The following is a 27,197-nucleotide window of genomic DNA, read 5'->3' on the forward strand; positions in this document are numbered from 1 at the left end:
ACACCATCGTATGATTTCAACCAGTCCACAAGATGGAGTAAACTTTGTCTTCTTGCACACTTGAAAGTGATTCTTACAGTAGAGAGAAGCATACTGTTTATAGTGCCATTAAATAATTCAGTGATCTATAACTCACAATAAAACCGAACATCAGTTTTATTCTAAAAGTAATTTGCAGCGTGAACAAACTAGTGATAGGTGGAACCATATTTCCTCATAAAGAATCCCATTAAGTGACATAGAACTCCCCAGATGCTCCTGCAAAGAGCCAGATAAATCACTTCTACATTTTAAGAATGTTTTGCAGTTCTTTGGCAGATGTGCATGTGTGCAGAGGAGCAGATGAGGGCACAGTGACCATAACCTTTGTGTTGCTAAATTGAAGATCAAATTAAAGAGGATGAGGAAGGTTAAAAGACAACTGTGCATCAGCAATGCACAATTAAAAGACCCAAATACAAAAAAAGCTTTTCAGCTTGAACTGAAGAACAGGTTCAATATTCTAATGGATTTAAGTGAAGAAACCCAAAACATTGCTACTCTATGGGAAAACATCAGAGAGTGCTATCTACAAAGTTCAAAGACAGGTCTAATAACAATGAAATCTAAAAGGAAAGAATGGATTAGCGATACTACTTGGGCAGCTATGGAAAAGAGAAGAAATGTAAAGCAAAAACTCATGAATGCTAAGTCATGTGAAGAGACAAGCAAGTGGCAAGAAGAATACAGTGCTCTAGACAGAGAGGTTAAAGGGAATTCTAGAAGAGATAAAAGGGCATATATTGATAGAAAATGTCAAGAGGCTGAAGAGGTAGCAAAAGAGGTGACCTTATAACCTTGTATAAGGCAATCAAATAGCTAACAGGAACCTTTAGAAGTACCGGAGACCCTACTAAAGATGCAAACAGAAAGACTCTTAGTACAGAATAACAACAGAAAAGATGGGCAGAACATTTTCAGGCTGTTTTAAGTAGACCATGCTCAAACAAACTACTAGAAATGTTTGATGATGACCTACCACTAGAGCTTGATATTGATTTAGGAGATCTTACAAATGAAGAAGTTAGAAAAGCCATCAGTATACTAAAAAATGAGAAAGCAGCTGGAGAGGATAATGTTACTGGAGAGATTCCCAAAGCAAGTGATGAAACAGCCCTCCAGACTTTCCTTGTGTTTTTGGATAGAATACGGAATAAAGAAAATAACCCAACCCAGTGGAAGAGAGGCCTTAGGATGATGGTATCACCTGCTGTAACTGGAGAAAAATCACATTCCTCTTGGTGCCTGGGAGAGCAATTTGCAGTAACATCTGGTAACGTATCAAGAAACAAATAGACTTTCAACTTAGAGAGGAACAAGCAGGTGTTAGACCACTGAGATCACGTGCAGGCCATATTGTTGTTCTTAGACATATTATGGAACAAGAGTGGAGTGGCAAGCACCTCTTGTGATAAATTTTATAGCTTTGCAGAAGGCTTTTGACAGCATACACAGAGAGACAGTCTGGCAAATTTTGGCACACTACAGAATACCAACAAAAATAATTAGACTAATCAAGGATCTATATGATAATGCTGAATGTGCAGTCAGAGATGGTGACAATATCAGCCAATGCAGTGACAACTGGAGTAAGGTGAGGGTGTATTATGTCCCCACTATTGTTTGCACTGGTCATTGACTATGTCATGAGGAAAGTAACCACAGAAGGCAACCAAGGAATTTTATGGACAAACGATAAAACACAATTGTATTACCTCTTTTTTGCTGATTTACATTGTCCTACTTAGTTCAACAATTCACTTAATGGAAGAAAAGACCTAGCTTTTGGCAAATACAGCAAAACAAGTTGGTTTGTTCATCAACAAGGGGAAGAGAAATATGGCTATCAGTGTCTCAGAAGTTACCATTAGTGTGAACAAAGAAACACTAGAAAAAGAGTAATTTTACTAATCTATGGAGTTAAATGTGCAACGATGATGACGCTATGCTAGATGTCAAGCAACGAATATCAAAAGCAGCAAACAACCTCAATTAAACTTGAAAAGATTTGGAATAGTAGCATGATTGGCACTGACATAAAACTATGTATTTTTAACACTTCCATTATGTCTGTCTGCCTTTATGAACCAGAGTCATTGAAATCTACAACAAGATTCATTGATAAGATCAAGGCATTCCAAAGATATATGGATAGATCGATAGATAGATAGATATACACATATTCATATACATATATCTATATACACGTATCACTGCATTGAAAAGAGTATTTTGCAACATCAGAATTCCAAGCAGAGCAAATCTGGAAATTTAATGAGGATGGATTTATTTAGGACATGCTTTAAAGAGGCCACCAACACAATTTCCACAACAAGTGATAATATGGAAGAGAAAAAGAGGGAAACCTAGAGAAACATTTATGCCTAACAGTATCAAAAGAAACCAAATCCATCAGCATGACACTGAGAAGCCCGAACAGACTAGCACATGACTGAAATAAATGGAGGAAACTGGTTGATGTCCTATTGTGCACCTGAGAGCACAAGAGGATAAAGAAAGAAGAGAAAATATGAATGACTATTTGAAAGGTTTATTGTGAAAAGAAATACTCCGCGATTCAATGAACAAAAAGTTAAACTACCACCTCACTAGGTGACAGCTCAGGCACAGCCCAAACAGATGACACTGTGCATGCACTTAATGAGACCAGTGGTTTTCAACCTGTGGTCCGCAGATCTCTGCGGGTCTGCAGACTATGTCTAAGATTTCCAAAGGGGTCTGCACCTCCATTTGAAATTTTTTAGGGGTCTGCAAATGACAAAATGTTGAAAACCACTGAATTAGACCATGTCTAAAGCCTCTGTAATTAATCTACCATATTCTTGTGATGGTCAAGATTTCTTCCAATCTGGTATTCAGCCATTGCTTTCTCCAAAGAACAACTTCCTTCTTCTAGAACTGTTAAGAGGGCTGTAAAGCTGTGACTTTTTTAGTATTTAAACCCTAGGTTTACATCACACAAAGTGAATATCAATACAGCTGAATCCAGTTCTATAATGGTTAGAGCTTGTACATTCTGACTGAAATAAATATCAAAATGAAATTGCATTTACTTAATTTATATTATTCCTTAGAAACATTGTTTTCATTTAAAATATTTAACGTTTCTTTCCTTCTACCCAACAGAAATATGAAAAGACACCCTGTATGCATTCTTTTGCCACAAATAAACAAATGATTTCAGAGACCAGCAAAACCTTAAATGTCCTGTATGTTTTCAGTGGCACGTATGAACCCTACCTAATCTATTGGCTTTTTCTTTTGCAAACGGCATTTAAGCAAATAATGCCTACAGGTAAGTAAATTAAATCACAGAAAATTGCTTTAGACTTATATCACTTTTCTTAGGAGATGATAAAGAATCCTCAGGGCTTTGACAAAGATATTTTCACTATTCTATAAACTAATAAATATTTTAATTTTTAGCTGAACATCCCTATGAATTGGCTATGTACCTACATTTCCTACATCAAAACTTATTCCCATCATGGACAGAGATCTTTGCAATGGCTGAGTGGATGATGAGCCTTCTGGAGAGAGAGGACACTGAATTCTTCACTCATCTTCAACAGTATTTCAGAAAGAATTTTGCAGTTGAACCAAAAGTATAATCTATTGATTTTTTTTTAACTATAGAGTCTTTTATATTTATGCTACTTGCAGAAGTTTAAAATAAAATGTTTGCTGTAGTAAAAGTCAGCATATGGAATAAAGTTGTACTTTTAAATATAATTTAGTAAAATTATTAAATGATCTTGAAATATACATAGATAGTTTTTTATCTCTGGGGATAATGTTTCTGATTTTTCTATATTATAACATATCCCATCTAATATATTCTTTTTTTTTCTTTGCAGGATTTCCTGGTGTAGTTGATAGTTCAAGAAAGAGAGAAAGCTCAAGAACTGTACACAGCCACAGACAGATCTGAGCAAAACAAACATCTAACCAAGGAATTGCTGGCAAGCCCAGTCATTTTCCTCAGAAAATGGATGGGTGAAGTAAGAAATCCTAATTTATGTGAATGAATTAAAAAAACAAAAAACAAATGCAGAGATTGATTCTTGTCTCACTCACACTGTTGTAAATCAGAAGTAACACTGATTGCATCTGGAGTAGTTGTTGTTATTATTATTATTATTGTTTTATATATGTTACGATAGCATCTAAGAGCCCAAGTTGTGGACCAGGACCCCATGGTGCTACATGCTGGACAAACACTGTTTTTTTCTGTCAAACACTGCCCACCTACCCTAACAATCTGAAGCTTGTTTCTGGGTATTATTAACAAAGTGTTAAACCATACAGGTACCTGTGTGAGTAGGAAGAGCAAGATTTGGTGGTGTTTTACAAATTAGAAATTGTCTAATATATTTTTAATACAATAAATTTCATAATTTTGTTTAGGGCTTTGTGAGTATACTGGATTTTCCTGCAGTGTTGTTGATTTGGGATCAAATGTACATACAAGATTGGAATCAAAAGGTGATGGAGAATTTCTGTCTCTCAATCCTTATGCTATTAAAGGATTCACTAATGGCTGCCAATGATTATCCAGCTATAAGAGAGGTACATACAACTTTACCTTTCAACTAATTATCTATTCTGTTGATAAAAATAATCACCAAAGACATGTTTTTATTTAAAGATTTTTTTAAAATAGTTTTTCAAGAACATTTGGTTCCTTCAAAGCAGAAAATTCCATTGGAGTTTTCTTATTGTGATGCACATTTTTATGTATATAATTTTTTGAGATTTGCAAGTAAATTATGGGCAAAATTGTGGTTTGTTTCACATATGCAACCTTACTGACTTCAGTTGGGATGCATAGCCATAACTGAGAACCAAATTTTGTCTGAAGTGTATTAGTCCAGGCCTGGGGGTGTCAATACTTCCCTTGAATTACTTGCTAAATTTCCATTTAATGTTAATGAGAGTACTGCATCTACAGAATATGGAGAATACACCCTGCAATATTTGTTAGCATCAGCAATTGCATTGTAGGTTGCACCAAAATGTTTCTCATTAAGGCCCTAATTCAAAGCACTTAAGCACATGTTCAGCTTTAAACACATACTTAAATCCATCCCTAATGAGCAAAGCACTTAAGCTTATGTTTCAGTCCTACTGAAGTCAAATTACATTTACACCAACTCTAAGGGATTGCCAGACCAGTGTAAAAGGCTCCACTGAGATTTGGGCCCCTATTTTAATTTGTTTGGCTTTTTAAAAAATAAAATCTAAATTTTTAGGTCAAAAGCTAATTAAGCACCCCTTTAAAAGGTAAAAATCTTGAAATTCCTACTAAAAATGAAGAAATTACTAGAGTAAATGGGAATTGTTGAGTTTTTATTGGAAAACAAAAATAAAGCCTTTTTGAATGAGTGCAGTTTAGGCTGTAAGCAAAATAACGAGCATAGGAAGTAAAGTCAAGGCAGTTTTCTGTGATTATAGTGCGTTCTTAAAACATATTTTTAACAAAAAATAACAACTTTACTTCCAGCCAGGAAATATTCTCAGAATCCATAAAATATTAACAGATCTGTTTCATGTACAGTAGTGAAAATTATATTTTTTTTTTTTTCCTTTTCAGGTGTTTTTGTTCCATGGTTGTCATCTTCTTACAGCTGATATTCAAAGGGCCTGGATTCATCTTCAGCAAGGTGGTTTACCAGCTGACATCCCTGGGCTTAGCAGGCAGAATCAAAGGTAGAGAACGTCCCTTGCTTTACGGATACAAGGATGTACTGATTGGAAACATGCTGCTGAAATTAAAGGGCTGCCTTTAAAAAAAACAAAAAAAACCCACCTTCATAAAACTATATTGAACACTTTTTAGACTGTGTGGTAGGGCTCCAATTCAGCAATGTACTTAAAGTACATGCTTTACTTCAAGCAAACGAGTTGTCTTTTTGTACTAGTTGAACTAATCATGTGCTTAAAGTTAGGTAAGTGCTTAAGTACATTGCTGAACTGGGGCCTAGTTTGTTAACCTGCCATATATATTCATTAGACTTGGTAATATTCATGTTACAGATAAAAGTTAAATGTAGCTGAAGGCACATACTGCTGTGAGTATCTAAGTGCCTAGGTAGATAAAATGGCCTAGCATTAGCACTCTGAACCACCAAACAAGAAAGGTTTCAGAGTAGCAGCCGTGTTAGTCTGTATTCGCAAAAAGAAAAGGAGTACTTGTGGCACCTTAGAGACTAACCAATTTATTTGAGCATAAGCTTTCGTGAGCTACAGCTCACTTCATCAGATGCATCCGATGAAGTGAGCTGTAGCTCACGAAAGCTTATGCTCAAATAAATTGGTTAGTCTCTAAGGTGCCACAAGTACTCCTTTTCTTTTTGCAAACAAGAAAGCTGTTTTCTTACACCACAGATCAAAGGAAGCTGTATGCACTGTGTAAAGGTAAAGCAAACCTCTGTTTGTGTTGGGGATGGGTGAGAAGGAGGGTTCTGCAGTGACTTCTCTTATCTAATTTTATGGACATTATTGATAGCCTTCAAAAGGAACCTCATCCAGACTCTTGACTGGAGATTTGCAGCTACAATGCATGCCTTAATGGGGGAGGAAAGATTAAAGGAATGAGTATCCTCTGCATTCCATCTGGGACATGTCTGACCTACTGGAAAGAAAACAAAACATAAACCTAGAGATAACTATCACAGATACGCTCTCAAGCGCTCAAAAAATGCTCAGGCCCTCTGAAATAGTGAGACTTGCAGGTTCGCATGTCATTCCTACCTTGTTATCACAATATCAGGCAGTCATAGTCTTGATGCTGTGTTTTTATTCTTGCCAGTGTTGCTTTCAGGTGCTGTCCTAAGGCTATATCTACACATGAAACCTTATAGCAGGCAGCATAACTGTTCCGATGCAGCTGTGCCACTGTAAGATTTCTTGTGTAGCCGCTCTATGCCAATGGGAGAGAGCTCTCCTGTTGACATAATTAAACCATCTCCAATGAGAGGCGGTAGCTATGTCAGTGGGAGAAGCTCTCCCACTGACGTAGCACTGTGCACACTACCACTTAAGCCAGTGAAACTTATGTTGCTCAGGGGTGTGTTTTTTTTTTCACCCCCACATGAGTGGTAGTGTAGACATGGCCTAAGAGCACTGTCAGATTCATGTGGGCATACTCACATAGTGCAGAGGAATGGTGCATGTTATAATGTTGACCTACCGCCTACTGTGTTACTTCTTCCTACATTTCTTCAGTCATGAGATCTTCCTCATAACATTTGGACGTTGGAGGACTGTATGAAACAGTATCTCATTTGACTGATAAATTAGGGAGGGCAGTACTAAACCTTTCATTTATAATGAATATTTCATATCTGGAAATGCCTTCTATATGGGATGTGGAAACATTTTTAATATAAATAGATAGTTGGGTTGCTTTGTTTCTTTTTGTAGCAGTCAACAAAATACTTTAATGAGCAAAAGTGTTTCAAATGAGAATTTAATTCAGATTGTGGCTTATTGCTCTATGCACTGAAAATAGGGAATTAAATTATGAATGTTTATATGTTCAGGCCACTTGCTGATCTTTCTCCAAGGCTCAGCTCAATGGAAGGTATTTAGCTGTTTGTGTTTATGCTGTTATTTAAGAGCATGCCTTTGGTACCTAATAATTTTTGTATCATAGGTAAGATTTCAGATATAATGAAAAGTACAGCTTACTTCTAAAAGTTCATTTAAACCTTCTGTTCTCGCCAAAAATATTAGAAGAAAGTGTTTTAGGCCCCAATCCTATATTCTGATGGTGCTCCACAGAGGGGTTTGCCTGTGCCAATCAGATTACAGGATTAAGTCCTTAATCTTTGTTATAGTATTCCTACCAATAAATGCTGGAATTTTGCAATATACGAATTTTTCAAGGAATGCGTAGAAGGCATTATTCTTCTTTAAACTGGAAAAGTTGCATGCCTTTTGGTGAAATTTGAAGGAAATGTTTTAAAATATATGGAAAAGACAGTCAGTTATTGTGGTTTAAACTTGCTTCCATGTAAAAGTTTGCAGAAGAGTAGAATGGTCCTGAATATTCATCAGATTTCTCTTCTGTTGTATTCCTAAGAAAATAATGTTCCATGTAATTAGAAGATTTCTGCAAAATTCAAAATTTTCAGTGTAAATTTGTTTTTGAGGATTTTAAAATTTTGCCAAGAAGCCCAGATTTTCTACAATGGCCTCTAATTTTGGATGCTTCAATTTCTGTATTCAGGTCTTCTCACAACTGAGTCCTGATTTTTAAAGTTGCTGAGCACCCACAGCTTCTGTTGATTTCAATTTGCGGTGTGGGGATTCAGCACATCTGAAAACTGGTCCAAGGCTCCCATAATTGAGGGACCTGAACCCAGTGGCCACTTTTGAAAATTCTGGCTATATTTTGTGTTTAAGACTGATAAATGTATAGGGTGAAATTCTGGCCCCATTCACATCAAAGGCAAAATTCCCATTGACAGTAGTGGGGCCAGGATTTCATCTCTAGAGCTTGATCCTGTGGGTCATATCAGGCAAAGCTCTTGTTGAAGTCAAGCCAGATGTTTGCATTTTTTTTTAAATGCAAAAACATTATCCAGTTTGGTGAAATGTTAAGTAATCTTTCCAGTTCACTATATGCTACAGTATGAAAATCTTCCATCTTATCATCCTTGTACTTAAAACATTATAAATGAGAAGTAATTCTATTAAAATCAGTGGGATTACATCAGTGTAAAACTGGTGTGAGAGGAAAATCAGACCCTTGAGTCTTTGGCTCCCTGAGCAGATGAAAATAGTTGTAATTTTTGCTTGCTGCACAGGAGGGTGCTCCTCCTCTGTGTCCCTCAACAGGAAAGAGGGACGTCTGTGGTCTGTAGGTGGTTCCTAGAATATAGTAGTAGTCTGAACTGGTCTTTTCTTATAGCTGCAGAATAACACTGATAGTAGCTGTTAAAATAGTTATTTCTAATATGTGAAGCTGGCAAGGAGACATTTGGGAGTGGTGGGTTAGTTGCTGCTATGGGAGATGCATACAAAGGTATATCGGTCAGATGATGTATCATACTGACAGTACACTATGTAAGACATTAGAGTTCTCTAGTGGGCATGTTTTTAAAAAAGTTTGGTGAATCTACAGTATAATTTTTCCTTCAAGTTTTTCAGTAACAAAAATTCTTCCAGTCTGTCTAAGAGCCTGATTCTTTAAACCCTTACATTTTACAAGACAGAACCATTAAACAGGGAAAGAACTAATACACACACACGGATCTGGCCTTAATCCTGACCAAAACGTCTGTAGGAAAAGACTGTACTGCCCTGCTTATGGAATTCATATAAGTTGTTCTGTGTAAAATAGACATTATCCAAAATCTAAACATTTCACCCTGCAGCTAGAACCCATTCTGTGGTTGTAAAATGATATTATATCTTTCAGTATCTGAGACTTAGAAATGTTACTTAAAGTATTATATTTGATCTACTATATTTGATTCTTTGTAATTTAACCTTTGTGACTTTCCTTATAGCAAGAAGAAAACAATTTTTGTTCTTTAATTTAATAGGTAAAAGTGTAAATATACTTTTGTTTGGGCTCAGAAGCCACCAAAGGCTCTGACTAACCTAATTTATAATCAAGGATCAAACTATTTAAACATTACATTGGCTAATTACCTTTGGTGTAATTTGTTTTGATAGCTGGAAAGGTTTCTCTTGGCTTCCAGGACATCTTGCCAGTTGGAGTTGAGGATGTTTTACTGAAGCTAGTTTTACCAGTACCACAGGTTGAGATATCACACACTGTAAGTGGTAATTTAATTATACCTTGTATGTTCTGACAGGCATTGTGATAATCTTTACTTTACAAAAAAAAAAGGTTTACTGCTCTTTTTATTGAGACTATTTGTCATCAAGAATGTTTTTTGACTGAACAGAGACCTAAACAAATCAACAGATAAAGAGAACTCTGTCATTAATTATTGTTACCCACATAAGAAAAAGCTTAGATTGTGATTGATTAAAAATTGTCCTGTGAAGACTCAGTAAGTTTCTATTGTTTACCTCTTCAGAAGTTAATAAAATTGAGGTCTTTTCCAGGTATCCAGTCAGACCACTTGTGCAAATAAATACACTGTGACTGGCTGAAGAAAATTAATTGAAAGCTATTATTTCACTTTGCAGGAGGATAATTAATTTTTTCTGATCCTCTGTGTGTATCTGTCTTTTAGCTTCTAAGGAAAAACTGTTACCTCACTGAAATGCATTAACATTATGGAGAGATTTTCCAGATGTTTCTGATGAAGACTCTCAGAAAATAAGTAATAAAACATATATTGAGCCAAATCTTCTTTTGCCAAACTGAAAAGGATTTGATCCATTAACTTCAGTACATATTGTATATTTGCTTCACTCCAAGTCAATATTTACCTCTCTGGTCAATAAAGTTTGTTTTTCACCTTACAAAAGTCAATATTTACTTATTATTTTTTAGTTCTGTGACAATGTACTAAATTCTGTGTTTCTAGCAGTTTGGAGTCTTTCATTTCTTAAGGAAAAGAGTTTGGTTTAGCAGAGGTCTGTTACTTTTTTACGAAGCCTTTCCCACAACTGGAGGAATTTGTCCAGCATATAATAAACTTAACAGGATTATGAGCATAACTATTTACAAGCACAAAAAAGAATAAATTAGAAAAATGGGTGAATTGAGTAAATATAGTACTGAATTAAGCAATGATTGCATAACCCCATAGAGTGGGTGTTTATACCTTCTTTGCATTTTAAGAGAGCATCTTCTCTGATTTCCATGGGTCTGAAATGCCAAACCCCATAACAAATATTTATGGCCAGATCCTCAGGCTGTTAATTCTCCTTCAAAGTCAAGAAAAATGTGCAAGTTCATACCAGCTAGTGATCTAACTTTATATATTTACTGATTTGAATTATCAGACTGAAGGAGGACTGCAGAAGTTTAACTGTAAGCAGACTTTGGCCCCTAACAATATTAATGGGAGTTACCATTGGACAAATCCTTCATACATCCTGAGAAAATGCTTCCCTTCTTTAATAAACACTTAATTCTGTGCACATCCCAAGTTCCCACAAAATCAGCGCGAGTGTGGGTTGCATATGAATTAGAAAAATGAGTCATTTTCCTGAAAATAATTATACAGGTTGAACCTCTCTAGTCTAGCACCCTTGGGACCTGACTGGTGCCAAACCAGAGCATTTGCCAAACCACGGGAGGTTAATATTGTAGCGAGTGGGTCTCTTTTTATTTTTATCCCACTGAGGTGAATAAACGCTTGCAATGCTGCCTAGCCAAGGCTTACTGGCTCTCTTCATAACAAAGTGTTAGTCTTGTTACACAATTTTACTGGATTGGCACAAGCAAATAAGTAGATCAAGCATAAAAAACACAAAATAAAATGAAAAAGAAATACATAATAATACAGGTAAATCTATAATTTACTCACCTAAAATGATGTCTGAATTCCGCTTCCAAAGTGGTGTGACAATAACTGCTAAGTCAAATTACATTTGAGTTACATCTTAGGTCTCTGCTGTAGGTATATCCAGGGTAGGTGAAGTGGAGACAACAGGATTTTCAGTTGTAGAGTGCTGCTTACCTCTCCTCTTCGCTACCTTTAACCAGTCTTCCAGCTTGGCTTGTCTCAAGTATTTTGGTTTTTCTTCAATGAGTTTTTCTTGTATCATGTAGAGAGACATGATCTCTTGCTCAGAAATGAAATGTCTTTTCTCCAGTCCTCTATTAAATTTGTTGCCAACTGAATGCATTTTATTGATAGAAATTTTTTCTGCGGCATCCTCAAAGTCATCTTCACTGGCTTCTTCGTTATCTTTGGTTTTTCCTTGCTGTACCATTTGCACAATGTCTTCATCCGTCATTTGATTAGCAATTGGTGCATCTTTGTCGATTTCCATCCAGTCTTGTAAATTTTCCTCTCCCAAATCCTTGGCCTGCTGAAGCACTACAGGGTGGGACATACCACTAGCATACTCCATTAACTCACTAACAATTTTTTGGTTTTCAGACACTTGAAATCAGACTCGTCATTGACGTCAGGACTCTCCTCAAACATTAGGATTGGCCACAATTTGTGCCATCCATTCTTCAGATTACATGGAGTTACTCTTTCCCAGGCTCTAGCTAGTGTCCAAATCATATCCTTGAGGTTAAATTTGTTCCTAAATGTTGTCAAACTCTTCCCATCATTAAGCGATACTAGCAAATGGTGCATAAACTCGGACCTGTACATACACTTCAGGGACTGTAAGATACCCTGATCACAAGGCTGAATCAGTGAGGTACAGTTTGCGAGTAAATACAGTCCCCACCACATTATTTTTGGCAAGCAGCTCTGCTTTAGGGTGGGCAGAGCAACTGTCGAGAATCAGCACAATTTTGCACTTCAGATCCAGACCTACCGAGGTGCAATGGGCTCTTGCCTCTGGTACAAAATATTTCTCAAACCACTCGAGATATAGATTAGTCGTTACCCATAATGTTGCCACTGTATATCACTGGAAATATTTTCACCCCTTTGAATGCCATTGGGTTCACACTCTTCCCAATAACCATGAGCTTGCATTTGTGCATACCGGCTGGGTTGCTACAACCAGGGATAGTTACCTTGTCCTTCAACTCCTTCGTACCAGATGGTGGCTCCTCTGCATCAGTAGCCAACATTTATTTTAGGCATATAATGCCAGTAGAGAGCAGTTTCACAGGCATTATATACCTGCTCTGGGGATAACTTCTCATTTGCAGCTAACTATGCAAATTCGTCAACATACTTAGTGGCAGCTTCCGTATCTGCACTTCTTTTTTCATTGCACACGCAATGTAGACTAATGCCATGCCTGTTTTTAAATTTCTGAAGCCATCCTTGCAAATAGTCACACTCATGCTACTGGTTAAGTTCTTTGTGGCATATTTTTGCTTGTGCCATCATCATCTCGCCAGAAATGCTAACATCTTCGTTCCTACGAAGCTTGAACCAATGTGAAGGTGCACTATGTAAATCGCTGCTTTCCCCTCTGTCAACACCTTACGAATACTCATAGTTTTTTTACTGTCACTTTTGGCAAATAACTGAAGGATCTGATTCTTTTGCTTCTTCAGATCATACACTGTATATGACCCTACATTGTAAAAAGCACACAACACATGTACCGATGTGCCCTTTTCCAATTTCTGCAACAATTTTACCTTTTGCTGTATCGACATTGACACATGCTTAAGCTTAGCAGCATTACCAACACTTCCACTGCTTGCTGGTCTCTTAGAAGACATATTTAGGGGTAAATTAGAGCTAAATAATAGCCCAGAACACTGAGAGCCAGGACTGGTGGCTGTAAACAAACTTTGCTGGACTATGGGAAACTTGGCCCCACTCACGATAAGTGGACATCTGGCTAACTAAAATCATGCTGGACCACGGATGTTGCCAGACCAGAGAGTGCCGGACTAGAGAGGTTCAACCTGTAGGTAAATCCCAGAATGGAGTTTTGGGCCCTGCAGTGGATTCTCATGCTGATGGTGATGCAAAGTAAATTTTTTTGTTTCATTCATTTAATATTCCATTTTTTTTTTAAGGAAACTTGGTTGAAAGAGTTTGACCCTCTTGCTGTGGAGTCAACAGTTTCAGTATTTTATGGCCTTGAAAACTGCATTCCAAGGCTAGCTCTTTTAAACCTTCTCTTGTACAGACAACCAAAGGAAAAACAGCAAAAAAAAGTGAAACCACTGAATTTACTGTTCAGTTCAATGGTATGAATCTTTTAGTCTATCATCTGTTGGTATGCATTCTATTTTGTTGTTGCACTTTAAAAATTTTTTTAATATTTTGCAACTCTTTTTGATCCTAGAATAAATATTTTAAGTTCAAATATATTTAGTAGATTTTTTTTTAAAAAAGATAAACTTTCAGTTGATTCATGGTGAGCGATAATAGGTTCCCTTTGTATGATGTTATCATTTTGTTCCTTACTTCCCTTCAGCATTTTCAACATAAACTTAAGAAGTCTCGTTTAAAGTGTCTCATCCAGGGTTAACTTGGGGTCCTCCAAAACCCTTTGCATTATCTGTGAGCATGTCTACACTACAAACTTAAATCAATCTATGTTAGGTGACGGTCAAGTTACAGCCACTGCAGTAATTACTGCAGTGGTTCGTATCTACACTACCCTCCTTCTGACGGTGATGCGCATTCTCGCCAGGAGCGCTTCCACTGACTTAAGAGGAGGGGCAGTGTGAAGGGCTGAGAGCCCAGGCTCTCAGCTCTGTGCACAGCACCCTGCCAGGAGCCCGGCTGCCTCTCCCTCACTTCCCCCCGTTCCCTGCTCCCTGCAATGAGCCCAGCTGCCCCCTGGTCAAATAGACTCTTCTCACCAGAGTTACCACTCACCTGCCTGATACTAGGGTCAAAGTGGATTAAGTCAAAGTGTGCCTTATAGTGCTGGTGTATATGGAACCTCAAACACACCCATTCGTTTCCCATCAAACACATTCAAAAGACAAATAGAAACATTAAAAACTGCAGCCTCAACATTTTATTTTAAGCAAAACTAGTTATTCTCTCTCCCACTGTGTATCATCCCCACTCCTGAGCTGCCACATTTGCCTCCCATCCAACAATCTCTTTTTGTTTTGTAATACACTGTACAAGCCAGTCAATGGCTGCTGAGATTGACTAATGCCCTAAATAAAATGAAAAGGAGTACTTGTGGCACCTTAGAGACTAACCAATTTATTTGAGAATAAGCTTCTACACTTTCCACAGTATGCATCCGATGAAGTGAGCTGTAGCTCACGAAAGCTTATGCTCAAATAAATTGGTTAGTCTCTAAGGTGCCACAAGTACTCCTTTTCTTTTTGCGAATACAGACTAACACGGCTGTTACTCTGAAACCTAAATAAAATGGAGTGGTTTAAATGAAACTCATAAGCTATTTATTGCAAGTATACTATAAATCAATAGAGATTACTGCTGTTATACAGCAAGACACAACATTAAAATATCCTTTTTCCTTGTGAGGAACTGAAGTGTTCTGCTGCTTACGATTTCCATTAATGGGTGTGCCTATTATAAATAACTGAAGAGAGCAGGGTTAGAGGAAACATACCAGCACACACAGGGCAGGATGGTGCTCCCATTGAAATAAGTGGAAAAGCTTCCATTGACAGCAGAAAGGAGTGAGTAAAGAATATTTAGTAGGATGGTAAAGGCCCAGTCCTACTCTCAGTTAAGTCAAGCTCCCACTAATGCCAGAGGGAGTTTTGTTTCAGTAAGGAATGCGGAATAGGGTTCTTAGCATGAGTCCTGAAAATAATAATGGAAGATAGGTCTTGAAAGTAAATAATACATCTAGAAAGTGGCTTATGTGGAAACAGAGTGAAGGGATTAGACAAAGATTGTCAGAAAGGGTTTCAGTGTTATTAGTGGGAAGATCAAGTTTGAATTTTCTTGACTACTTTAGTATAATGATCAGTGAAATAATTAACAAATTTGTTTAATAATGTTTAACTTTGTTTATGTTAAGAAACATTTGCCTTTGATTCTCTGGATCCATCTGAGTTTATAAATATGGCAGAAGCTAAGCCCTATATTGTATTAAAAGTAGTTTACAAGTCTAAAGGCAAAGGTATGTAATTTTTCCTTCATATTTTATCAAAATTGTATATTAAAGACAGAAATAATAAGTGATGCATGTAAAATGTATTGAGCAACAAGTTCCCCGAAGAATTTACTGCATGTTCAGCAGTGCAGCCCATTTCTAATGTTATTCCTGCAAACACTAATGACTAATGTATCTGCATAATTTTACTCAGTGAGTGGTCCTATTGGAGGCAATGGGTTTGCTTATGTATAACTTTACTCATGTGTAAGTGTACAGGATCAAAGCTTTTTTCTTGCCTAACTTGTGTAAAAACAAGGATATTGGCTTAGTTAAGGAAAGCCCTTTATTTATTTTCCTCGTTTAACTCTCTACTTTTCAGTTTTATAAATGGAGAAGCCCTAGATGGAGGGGCAATATCAAATGTTTTGTATTGTGCCTGGGATCCTGCTGGTACATTCCAGATCTCTACTAAAATATATGCAATGTATAACTTGCATCTATAATATGCTGATTCCTGCTCCCATTGAAGTCAGTGGCAAAACTGCCACTGACTTTAATGGGAACAGCAGCAAGTCTGTGTTTTCTAAAATTTTCTAAAATAGCAGGAAGTATTATACTGCTGCTAAAGATATGTTAGAAAGTTCCCCAAAGATCTTATAAGAAATTGATTGTGGAAAGTAAAGGATTAGGGTTCCATTCTGCAAGGTGCAGAGCACTAGTTACCATGTTTCTGATCATCCTCCATTCCCAATTACATCAGTGAGAGTTTTAGGTCTTCAGCAGCTTGCCGAAAGGGCTCAGAACCTTGCAGGATTGAACACTAATAGCATTTTGATGAGACAGGCACATGTAGACAGTTATTCAGCATATTTCTTTATATTGAATTATATCAAATTGTGTAGTGTACAATTGATGTGTACAAATAAATGGAAACCAGGATAAGGCCACTGAATTAATTTCAGCTTGTGACCTGGAGTCAGGAGTTGAACTCAAGTCTCCAGAGGTTAAAGGCTAGTGTACTAAATCATATCACCTTGCTGCCCACACCAGATTGTCATCTCACTAGAACATCTATCGAAGGTGCCTATTATCTTAATATCTAGGTCAGTGGTTCTCAAACTGTGGTCCATGGACCCAGGGCCGGTGCAACCACTAGGTGAACTAGGCGGTCGCCTAGGGTGCCAAGTGGTTGGGGGCGGCCAAAAGCACGCTCTAGGGAGGCGGTGGAGCAGAGGTGAGCTGGGCTAGGGGGGCGCGAGGAGGGCCACCTGCAGCAAGTAATGGGGGGGCAGTGCCATGCAGGGGAACTGCTACCCGCTCCAGCTCACCTCTGCTTCGCCTCCTCCCCTGAGCGCCACCTCCCCGCTCTGCTTCTCTCCCTCTTAGGCTTGCGGCGCCAAACTGCTGTTTGGCGCCTCAAGCCTGGGAGGCGGGAGAAGTGGAGTGGCGGTGACGTGCTTGGGGAGGAGGCGGAGCAGAGGTGAGCTGGGGCGGGGAGCTGCAGCACAGCTCCCTGGCCCGAGAGGAGGGAGCGGCGGCGGCAGGGGGGAGCTGCCACACAGCTCCCTGGGCCAAGTGGGTGGTGGGGAGCTGCTGTACGGCTCCCTGGGCCGATGGAGAGGAATGGGGGGGTGGCAGGGAGCTGCCGCAGGGGGGCACCTCAGGGCGGAGGGGTGGGGAGTTGCCGCAGGGCTCGGGGGTGGAGGCGGGTACAAGATGGAAGTTTCACCTTGGGCGTGAAACATCCTTGCACCAGCCCTGCACGGCCCCTCCACTAATAAGGTGCCTGGACCTTGGAGAAGATTCACATGTGAGGTGAGGTGGTGGCCTTGGGGGGAATAGGGGGTAGATGGGAGAGGGCAGTGGGGTGAGAAGAGGGAGTGGGGAAATTTGGGACATGCAGGGCTGTGGTGGCCAGAGAAAGAGGCAACTTTCCCCAGCTCCAGGGCTGTGGCTGCCGGGGGGAGATGGCGCTCCTTCCCAGCCTCAGCTCTGTGGTGGGGGAGAGAACCCCCCCTCCTTCCCAGCCCCAGCTTGAGGGCTGCCGCAGCCGGGGAAAGAGGGCACCTCCATCACATTAGAAAGGTAAGACTACTGATATTAAAATATGAGTAGTGTGCTTTTATTTGCAGAACAAAAAACACATTTATTATTATTAAGGTGTTTTTTATATAGTGCTTTTACCCAAAGCACTTTACAATATTTAGCTAACGCTACAAACAACATTTGGAAAGATCATTAAGTGGTCTGCCGAGAACCTCAGCAATTTTCAAGTGGTCTGCGAAAAAAAATATTTGAGAACCACTGATCTAGGTGTCTGTTAATGTAGGGCCAGATTCTGCCGCCCTTACATCAACTAATATATGTCTCCACATGTAGTGCAACTGAAGTCAATAGGACTACTTGTGAAGTCAAACCCTTACACTGAGTAGTGTATTAGAATTCATCTTGGCTTCTACATGTAACACTTCTTAAAAAGATGCTGTAAAGTTGGAACTTCGAAGCAATTTTAATATATCTGACCAATGCACTGTACAAGATTTGAATAGTTATGAGTAATAAGCTCTTTTATGTGTGTTTGTTTGTGTATGTTATATTTTGTAGACTCACTGACTCTTGGATGGCAAATGGTGGATGTATTTCAGCAAGAAACTACAAATATTGGAGCTATATGGATACCTAAAGAGTTTTCTACACTTGTTCCACTACATCCTGGGAAACTTCCTTATAACGTTATGGATTATACTTTGAAGCATGGCTCAAAAGGTAATTTGAAAAATTAAAGTGGTCACGGTATTATAGATGAGAAAAATACACTCTTGAATAATGTATCAAATGTTATCAGCAGTCTAAAATCTTGTCAACTTCTCAATAAGAGTTCCTTCAGTTATTTTTTTAGTGATTATTAAGGAATGGAACACTGAGAAGATGATGGGTCTGATACTTAACTGTCTTGCATCTTGTGTAGTCATTCACACCTATGCAAAGTAAGTATAAAATGCTACCACCAGTCTGAGTGGACCTTTCTGACTTAGAAGCATTTTATACTCACTAAAAGAACAGGAGTACTTGTGGCATCTTAGAGACTAACAAATTTATTAGAGCATAATCTTTTGTGAGCTACAGCTCACTTCATCAGATGCATAGAATGGAACATACAGTAAGATATATACATACAGATAAGTTGGAAGTTACCATACAAACTGTGAGAGGCTAATTAGTTAAGATGAGCTATTATCAGCAGGAGAAAAAAAATCTTTTGTAGTGATAATCAAGATGGCCCATTTAGACAATTGACAAGAAGTTGTGAGGATACTTAGCTTAAGGAAATAGATTCAATATGTGTAGTGACCCAGCAACTCCCAGTCTCTATTCAAACCCAAGTTAATGGTATTTAGTTTGCATATTAATTCAAGCTCAGCAGTGTCTCCTTGGAGTCTGTTTTTGAAACTTTTTCTGTTGCAGAATTGCCACCCTTAAATCTTTTACTGAGTGGCCACAGAGGTTCAAGTGTTCACCTACTGGTCTTTGAATGTTATGATTCCTGATGTCAGATTTGTGTCCATTTATTCTTTTGCGCAGAGACTGTCCGGTTTGGCCAATGTACATGGCAGATGGGCATTGCTGGCACATGATGGCATATATCACATTGGTAGAAGTGCAGGTGAACAAGCCCCTGATGGCGTGGCTAATGTGATTAGGTCCTATGATGGTGTCACTTGAATAAATATGTGGACAGATTTCAGAGTAACAGCCGTGTTAGTCTGTATTCGCAAAAAAAAAAGGAGTACTTGTGGCACCTTAGAGACTAACCAATTTATTAGAGCATAAGCTTTCGTGAGCTACAGCTCACTTCCTCAGATGCATATCGTGGAAACTGCAGCAGGCTTTATATATACACAGAGAATATGAAACAATACCTCCTCCCAGGGGTGGGAGGAGGTATTGTTTCATATTCTCTGTGTATATATAAAGCCTGCTGCAGTTTCCACGATATGCATCTGAGGAAGTGAGCTGTAGCTCACGAAAGCTTATGCTCTAATAAATTGGTTAGTCTCTAAGGTGCCACAAGTACTCCTTTTCTTTATGTGGACAGAGTTGGCATCGGGCTTTGTTGCAAGGATAGGTACCCTGGTTAGTGTTTTTGTTGTGTGGTGTGTGGTTGCTGGTGAGTATTTTCTTCAGGTTGGCGGGCTGTCTGTAAGCGAGGACTGATCTGTCTCCCAAGATCTGTGAGAGTGAGGGATCATTTTTCAGGATAGGTTGTAAATCTTTGATGATGCACTGGAGAGGTTTTAGTTGGGGGCTGCAGGTGATGGCTAGTGGCGTTCTGTTTTCTTTGTTGGGCCTGTCCTGTAGAAGGTAACATTTGGGTACTCTTCTGGCTCTGTCAATCTGTTTTTTCATTTCAGCAGGTGGGTACTGTAGTTTTAAGAATGCTTGATAGAGATCTTGTAGGTGTTTGTCTCTGTCTGAGGATATTGAATCTATTTCCTTAAGCTAAGTATCCTCACACCTTCTTGTCAACTGTCTAAATGGGCCATCTTGATTATCACTACAAAAGTTTTTTTTCTCCTGCTGATAATTGCTCATCTTAACTAATTAGCCTCTCACAGTTTGTAGGGTAACTTCCAACTTATCTGTATGTGTGTGTGTATATCTATATCTATCTATCTATCTATCTATCTATCTGTATATCAATGTATATCTATATATATATGTCTATATGTATATATATATAGATATACAATGTATATCTATATATATACATTGTAGGGAGAGTGGTCACTTTGGATAAGCTATTACCAGCAGGAGAGTGAGTTTTTGTGTGTGTGTTTTTTTGAAAAAAGGGGGTGGGGGGTGAGAAAACCTGTATTTGTGCTGGAAATGGCCCACCTTGATTTTCATACACATTGTGAGGAGAGTGGTCACTTTGGATAAGCTATTACCAGCAGGAGAGTGAGTTTGTGTGTGTGGTTTTTGGAGGGGGGTGGGGGGGGTGAAAGAACCTGGATTTGTGCTGGAAATGGCCCACCTTGATTATCATACACATTTTAAAGAGAGTGGTCACTTTGGATGGGCTATTACCAGCAGGAGAGTGAGTTTGGGGGTGGGGGGGCGCGGAGGATGAGAAAACCTGGATTTGTGCTGGAAATGGCCCAACTTGATGATCACTTTAGATAAGCTATTACCAGCAGGAGAGTAGGGTGGGAGGAGGTATTGTTTCATGATCTCTGTGTATATAATGTCTTCTGCAGTTTCCACAGTATGCATCCGATGAAGTGAGCTGTAGCTCACGAAAGCTCATGCTCAAATAAATTGGTTAGTCTCTAAGGTGCCACAAGTACTCCTTTTCTTTTTGCGAATACAGACTAACACGGCTGTTACTCTGAAACCTATATATATCTATTTATCTTACTATATGTTCCATTCTGTGCATCCGATTTAGTGAGCTGTAGCTCACGAAAGCTTATGCTCTAATAAATTTGTTAGTCTCTAAGGTGCCACAAGTACTCCTATTCTTTTTGCAGATACAGACTAACACGGCTGCTACTCTGAAACCTGTCTTTATACTCACTAGTTATCCTGCACTCGCTTTGCACAGATGTAAATGATTACACAGATGGTAGGCAGTGGACAGAGAGTCAGACCCTGGGCGTTTTTTTGAGGCAACATGTGGAATTCTTATTTTGCTATAACCATGAATTTAAGTTAAGGTCTTCACTGACCTTGACCACATTCTGTAGCAAAACAAGAAGAGTGGCAAATGTTTTCTCAGTTCTTTTTTAAATTATGAGTATGATGCTTTTTATTATCCAGGTTTTTGACTCAATAGTCAATGTAACCTTCAAATAGCGTTCCTTTTTAGGGTCTTGAATTGTGTATGGTGCTAAGCATCCTTTGCTACTGTTGATTTGAGTGGAAGTTCAGGGTTCTTGGTACGTCAAAGGGTTGGACCCTTAGAACCTCCTAGTTTAATTATTTGTAATATTGGAATTTGAAAGGCAGAGCAGCTCCAACGTAAAATACAGTCTATGCACAGCTGCTAAATCTTTTAATAGTATTAATAATAGAACTTACATTCTTCAAAGTACTAAATATATATTAAATATTTAATTTGCACAACCCTGTATGAGATAGGTAGGTAAATGTTGTTGTTATCTCTCAGAAGATATTTGATCCTGTTTATTTACAAAGAATTATACAAAGTCCTTTTTCTCTGTACATGTCTCAAAAGGTCATTTGCAGTAGTATCAAACAAGAGGGGACAGTTTCCTAGCTCACAGTTTCAAGCCTGCCTTTCCACCAATGTCTTCCCAAAAAGCTCTTTCTCTTGGCTTTTCCTCCGGACCACACTACAAGGGCCTCTCTTTCTGTCTCCTTGTTCTGCTTGCTACTTTCTCAGCTTTATGCCTCCAGCATAACAATATTAATATTCTCATTTTACAGATGTGGCATATGAGACATAGATATTAAAGTAAAAATTGTAAGTCTTGGTTGCCTGAACTAAACCCACATACAGGTAGCTAAATAAGAGGTCTGCCTTTGAGCAATGATGAGTGCCTCTTATCACCTGTTAACTTAATTTGGGACACCTGACACCTGAACACCTCTGGAAAATCAGGTGTAAATATGGATATAGGCACTAAAATTTTTAAATTTTGACCTAAGAAGCTCAGTCAAGACCGCACATCAAGGAAGTAGCAAAGCCTGGATTAAAAACAGAGGCACTTCTGGACACTGTATAAGACATAAGTAACAACTACTGTTTTGTAATTCCTGCCTTTGGCTTCTGTACTGAGTAAACCATACCACAGCTTGTAAAATATTAAATTAAAAATTAATTATAGTTGCAGCTTTGATGGTGGGTTGCTGGAGGTGAAGAGAGAGCAAATGGAGGTGTCAAGTGTGGCAACTAGGTTTGCAGACAGACCACAGGTGACACTGGGATTTGGGGACAGGCAGAACAAAAGAAGATTCTGGAACCAGGAAGTTGTACAATAGATGTCAGGGAACAAAATAGCTGCAACAAATGTAGACTGAAAGGAGAAACCAATAGAGAGAAGGAAAGAGCAACACAACAAGAGATGCCTCCGATGAAGTGAGCTGTAGCTCACGAAAGCTTATGCTCAAATAAACACGACTGCTACTCTGCAAAAAGAAGAAGAAATGGGGAAAGATATAGGCAAAGCACCAAAATAATTATTTTCATTTTTATTTTGTATGGAATTTAAAAATTAATGGGCCATATTCTGGCTGGTGTATTGAAACAACTATAATGGACCTCCAAAACAGCCAGATATATATACATACAGTGCCAAAGCAGCATTGGCATTTTCTGTATTTTGGCCAAGGCTAGCCCCAATCATATAGCCTGAACTAAGATCAGGGATAATCTGCACTGGAGCTGACTTAAAGGCCGTTGCCAGGTCAGGGACTAGATGATAATATACTTATTGTCCAGACCATGAACCCCAGGTCATACCTAATAACGCCTCTTTGTGGCTCTTGACACAGAGGGACTGCAGAGTGATTTCTGTGCAGTCTTCAAGGGGGCCAGTACGAGGGGAGCCAGTTCAACACTGTAGAGTGGGGGTTTTTTGTTTAATTTTCTTAATTGATTTTTCAATATGCTATTATACTAAATTTCCTAAGTGATATAACAGTTTAACAGCATTTGACCTTCTGAGTATATTTATTTCTGTATGGGTATACAGTGTGCTGTTTTTTAAATGTACTGGAAAATATAAAAACAATAGACAAATCACTTATATCTACAGACTTGGTCCAGGGTCATTCAAATATCAGGTTATCTGTTTATGATACATCCAAGGAAAGATGTACACAGAGAAACAGCCAAATGAGAAGAAAAAGGTAAACACTGAAATTATGATCAACAGAAAGTTTTATGTCATTCATTGTTTGGATCCTGATATATTTATTGTTGCATAATTGACATTGTGCTGAAATATGATTGCAACAATTGCTTAAAGTTAAACATTTGGGAAGAACATTAATTAGTTCAAATAATTTTCTACATATGGAATTATTTGCCTGTGATTATTCTACAGATACATCTAAACCTTGTCTATTTCTTTTAAAATAAGTCTCTCTTTTTTGAACTTTACCAAGTTATCCATTTTCAGCATTCAGTGCTGCAGTAAAAATTTACTTCTGTAAATCTGGTTTGCTTGTAGACAGAGGCTGACACAGTAGATTTAGTACAGCTGTAGAATTAATGTTCACACTCCCATGCTGCAGTTTTCCCATATGCTACATAAAAATGCTACACACTTTCTCACTCTAAAGCTGCAGTATTAGGGTATTTAACTGATTTTATGCCTTCAGTTTGGTTAATGTTTTCATTTATATACAATAAAGTTTTGCACAACCTCTGCCAAACAATGTATTGCAAAATAATTTACAGTAAAACCATAATAAATTTATACAAAGTATTGATTTAGTATTAATTTTCAAACTGTGAAAGTAAACGGATCATAAATCTGCAAATAAACCGGCCAAATGAAAGAGATAACTGATAAAAAAAAAATTAGTCACCAGAGAGTTGGCTGTGTTGTAGATGTGCTTTTAGATAGTTACAGGAAAAAAATTATACTGGAAAAAGGTTCTATAAATTATAAAATTAGTAACATAAAAATAATACACTGAAAAATAGACCATTTCAATAAAATAGTGAAGAAAACCACCCAAGAATCTGAATCATTTTCTTGACATTCTGTTATCATAATTCAGTTAACACAAAACAGTATTGGAGCTGCCCCCCCAGTTTTCAGTAGTTTGTGGGGAAGGGAGCAGAGGCTTCAGAATGTATCAAGAATTTCCTGAAGATGATTTTATGTGTTATGTTACATGGGGGGGTGGGATTTTTTGTCTAGTTTAAATGCCAGATCTCAGAGTCGTAGAGTTTAAGGCCAGAAGGAACTACAAGTCATCTAGTCTGACCTCCCGTATATCACGGGATAACAGCACCACATGCTAAACCAACAACTGAAATTACACCAAAATATTAGAGACCACAGCAGAATAAGCTATTATGTGCCACAGGCAAAGAATGGAGGGATTGAGAAGACCAATGCTTGAGGCCCTTGCAAGGCCAGGGAAATGATTGATTGAGATATACTCAGATAATCCTAGCAAGTGACCCATACCCCCACACTGCAGAGGGAGGGGAAAAAATGTTAGTCTGTGCCGGTCTGAGCTAGGGGGAAATTCCTTCCTGTCCCGACATAAGGCAATCAGTTAGATTGTGAGCAACAACTAGCCAGCCAGGCACCTGAGAGAGAGAATGCTTAGTACCACCTCAGAGCCCTGGCCCTCCCCGTCCAAAATCCCATCCCCAGCCATGGCAACCTCTGATGCTTCAGAGGAAGAAGACAGGAAAAAACCAACCCAGAATACATTTGTGGGGAATCCCTTCCTGGCCCCTGTGGCCAGCTGAAACCCTGAATCATAGGCTTTTAGGATCATAAGACATAAACCAGAAGCGAGACCCAGGACTGTTGATATAAACCCTATTGACGTTATTGGAAAGACTATCATTGAATTCTGTGAGCTTTACATCAGGACCAAAATGGATCATGACAGAAATCACTTTGGAGCTTTCCTAATGTTCATTAGTTGATTTAACTATGTGCTTTTACCCCTTATGATGTGAAATCAGCCCCTGAAGAGCTTGATCCTGCAAGGTGTTGAACACCTTCAACTCCCATTTACTTTTAAGAAAATTAAAGTTAATCAGTCACCAATTCAGCACAGAATTTAAGCACACATTTAACTTTCAGGATATGCTAGATTCCATTTGTCGTCTAACCCTATCCTCAGCCAACTAGAACCTATTTCTGATAAACACACATTTTTGAAAAAGTCCAAACGTTCTTATAAGTTGGTGAAGAACATTACAGGGTAATGTGTGGAAAAAGTTGTTCATCCACAAATGTATGTTTTACAGACTTGGAAATGTTTTGCTCTAATGGGGAAGATTTTCAAAAGTGGAAGTCAGTGGGACTTGTGCTCCTAAGTACCTGGAATACTTTTGAACATATCCCCATATGTCTTTAATGTACAGTTGTCGACAATGTTTGAAGCTGATATCATTAACTGCTTGCTAATAATATTTTAGTTATTCTTTAAATTCTTGATTTTACAGATGTTTGTAACTACCTAACAAAAAAGTAATAGAAATAGAATACCTTTTAGTAGATAATTTACCTTAAGAATATATAACACTTTATTGTTAATAATGGTCTAGTATAAAGTCCTCTGTTTGTTCATATTTCTCAGGCTTCAAGAGTCTGACTTTCTGTATGTACCTTGGATCCCATATAATTCCTCTACCATATTACCAAGTCCTACATCATTAAACTGTCCATTTGATCTATATATAGATGCACTTTGTTATATCCCTGATAATGCAACAATAACAAAGGTAAGTTTTGGTAAGGTATTGATGTATAGATATTCACGATATTTAATACAGCCCCAGGAGACCGTGGAGCAGCAACATCTATGTTAATGACATTTGCTGCTTCCAGTCCACCTTTTTGGCTTTCCCACTGTCTCTTCCAGTGACCCCTGAATAAACAATATCCAACAAGAGATGGTAACCTCATCCCATTACAATTAACCAATCAAAACACATTTTGGTGATTTAAACTATAAACATTTCCTACCATTCTCTAGAACCTTTCAGCTTTTTATGTGAACCACTGACTTTACCAGGAGTCTTAAAGACTTCTTATCACAGTACTTGTAACTTAAACAATTCAGGTTTCAGAGTAGCAGCCTTGTTAGTCTGTATCCGTGAGCTGTAGCTCACGAAAGCTTATGCTCTAATAAATTTGTTAGTCTCTAACGTGCCACAGGTACTCCTTTTCTTTAAACAATTCGGTTTGTACCAGTATTTCTGTCTCCAACTTTCCTTATTTTTATAAACAATTTATACAATGGGGTGAGTCTGACTTTTCTTACATTGGATTACATAGAACATAGGGCCCCTGGACAATGGAGTCTGGGCCTCTCCTTGTCCCATTGCTGCTGCTACTGGCTGTTGTTACTCATGCTTTGTTACATTGTCTTCACTAGAAGCACTCCTGAAATAAGGGCTGTTCATGTGAGAATAGTTTCACAGGATTGGGCCCCAAATTTGGAAATTTGTAATAAAATTGGTGAAAAATCAGATAATCTGTGTAGTACATACTGTCCCTCAAGAAAGAACAATATCTTGCCTTACAGTTGAGGTAGTTATGTTAATTAGTTAAAAACTTCAGTAATATCTTGGCTCAATAAATTATCTCTATTCATTACCTTTTAGTTGCCTATACAACAAGTGTTTGCATTAGGTTTCAGTTAATGCCTTGTCTGAGTTGTAAACTCCTTTCAGGCAGTCACCAGTCTAGTTAGGTGGACACGATGGGATCTAACTAGGAAATCTAGGCAGAGGTGATTCTTAAGTCCTCTAAATTTTTTTTTTATTATTATTATTACTG

At 38.2% G+C, this 27,197-nt stretch overlaps 1 protein-coding gene across 5 annotated transcripts in view; it reads left to right on the forward strand.

Annotated features, from left to right (window-relative positions):
* The first annotated feature begins 3,936 nt into the window (after positions 1 to 3,936).
* LOC140899533 (uncharacterized) overlaps positions 3,937 to 27,197 on the forward strand; it is a 54,251-nt gene continuing 30,990 nt past the window's right edge. For 4 of the 5 annotated variants that reach the window (XM_073315198.1, XM_073315201.1, XM_073315200.1 and 1 more), the window contains exons 1-9: positions 3,937 to 4,061; positions 4,468 to 4,629; positions 5,654 to 5,769; positions 9,748 to 9,851; positions 13,667 to 13,840; positions 15,613 to 15,714; positions 18,295 to 18,456; positions 23,472 to 23,565; positions 25,993 to 26,137. In XM_073315198.1, the coding sequence (XP_073171299.1) occupies positions 15,657 to 15,714; positions 18,295 to 18,456; positions 23,472 to 23,565; positions 25,993 to 26,137 (459 nt within the window). In that variant the 5' untranslated portion in view covers positions 3,937 to 4,061; positions 4,468 to 4,629; positions 5,654 to 5,769; ... (1 more) ...; positions 13,667 to 13,840; positions 15,613 to 15,656. The remainder of the gene's footprint in view (positions 4,062 to 4,467; positions 4,630 to 5,653; positions 5,770 to 9,747; positions 9,852 to 13,666; positions 13,841 to 15,612; positions 15,715 to 18,294; positions 18,457 to 23,471; positions 23,566 to 25,992; positions 26,138 to 27,197) is intronic. The other variant, XM_073315199.1, reaches the window with a different exon arrangement.

Source organism: Lepidochelys kempii, chromosome 17 (genome assembly GCF_965140265.1).
Source record: "Lepidochelys kempii isolate rLepKem1 chromosome 17, rLepKem1.hap2, whole genome shotgun sequence".
Taxonomy (NCBI): Eukaryota; Metazoa; Chordata; order Testudines; family Cheloniidae; genus Lepidochelys; species Lepidochelys kempii.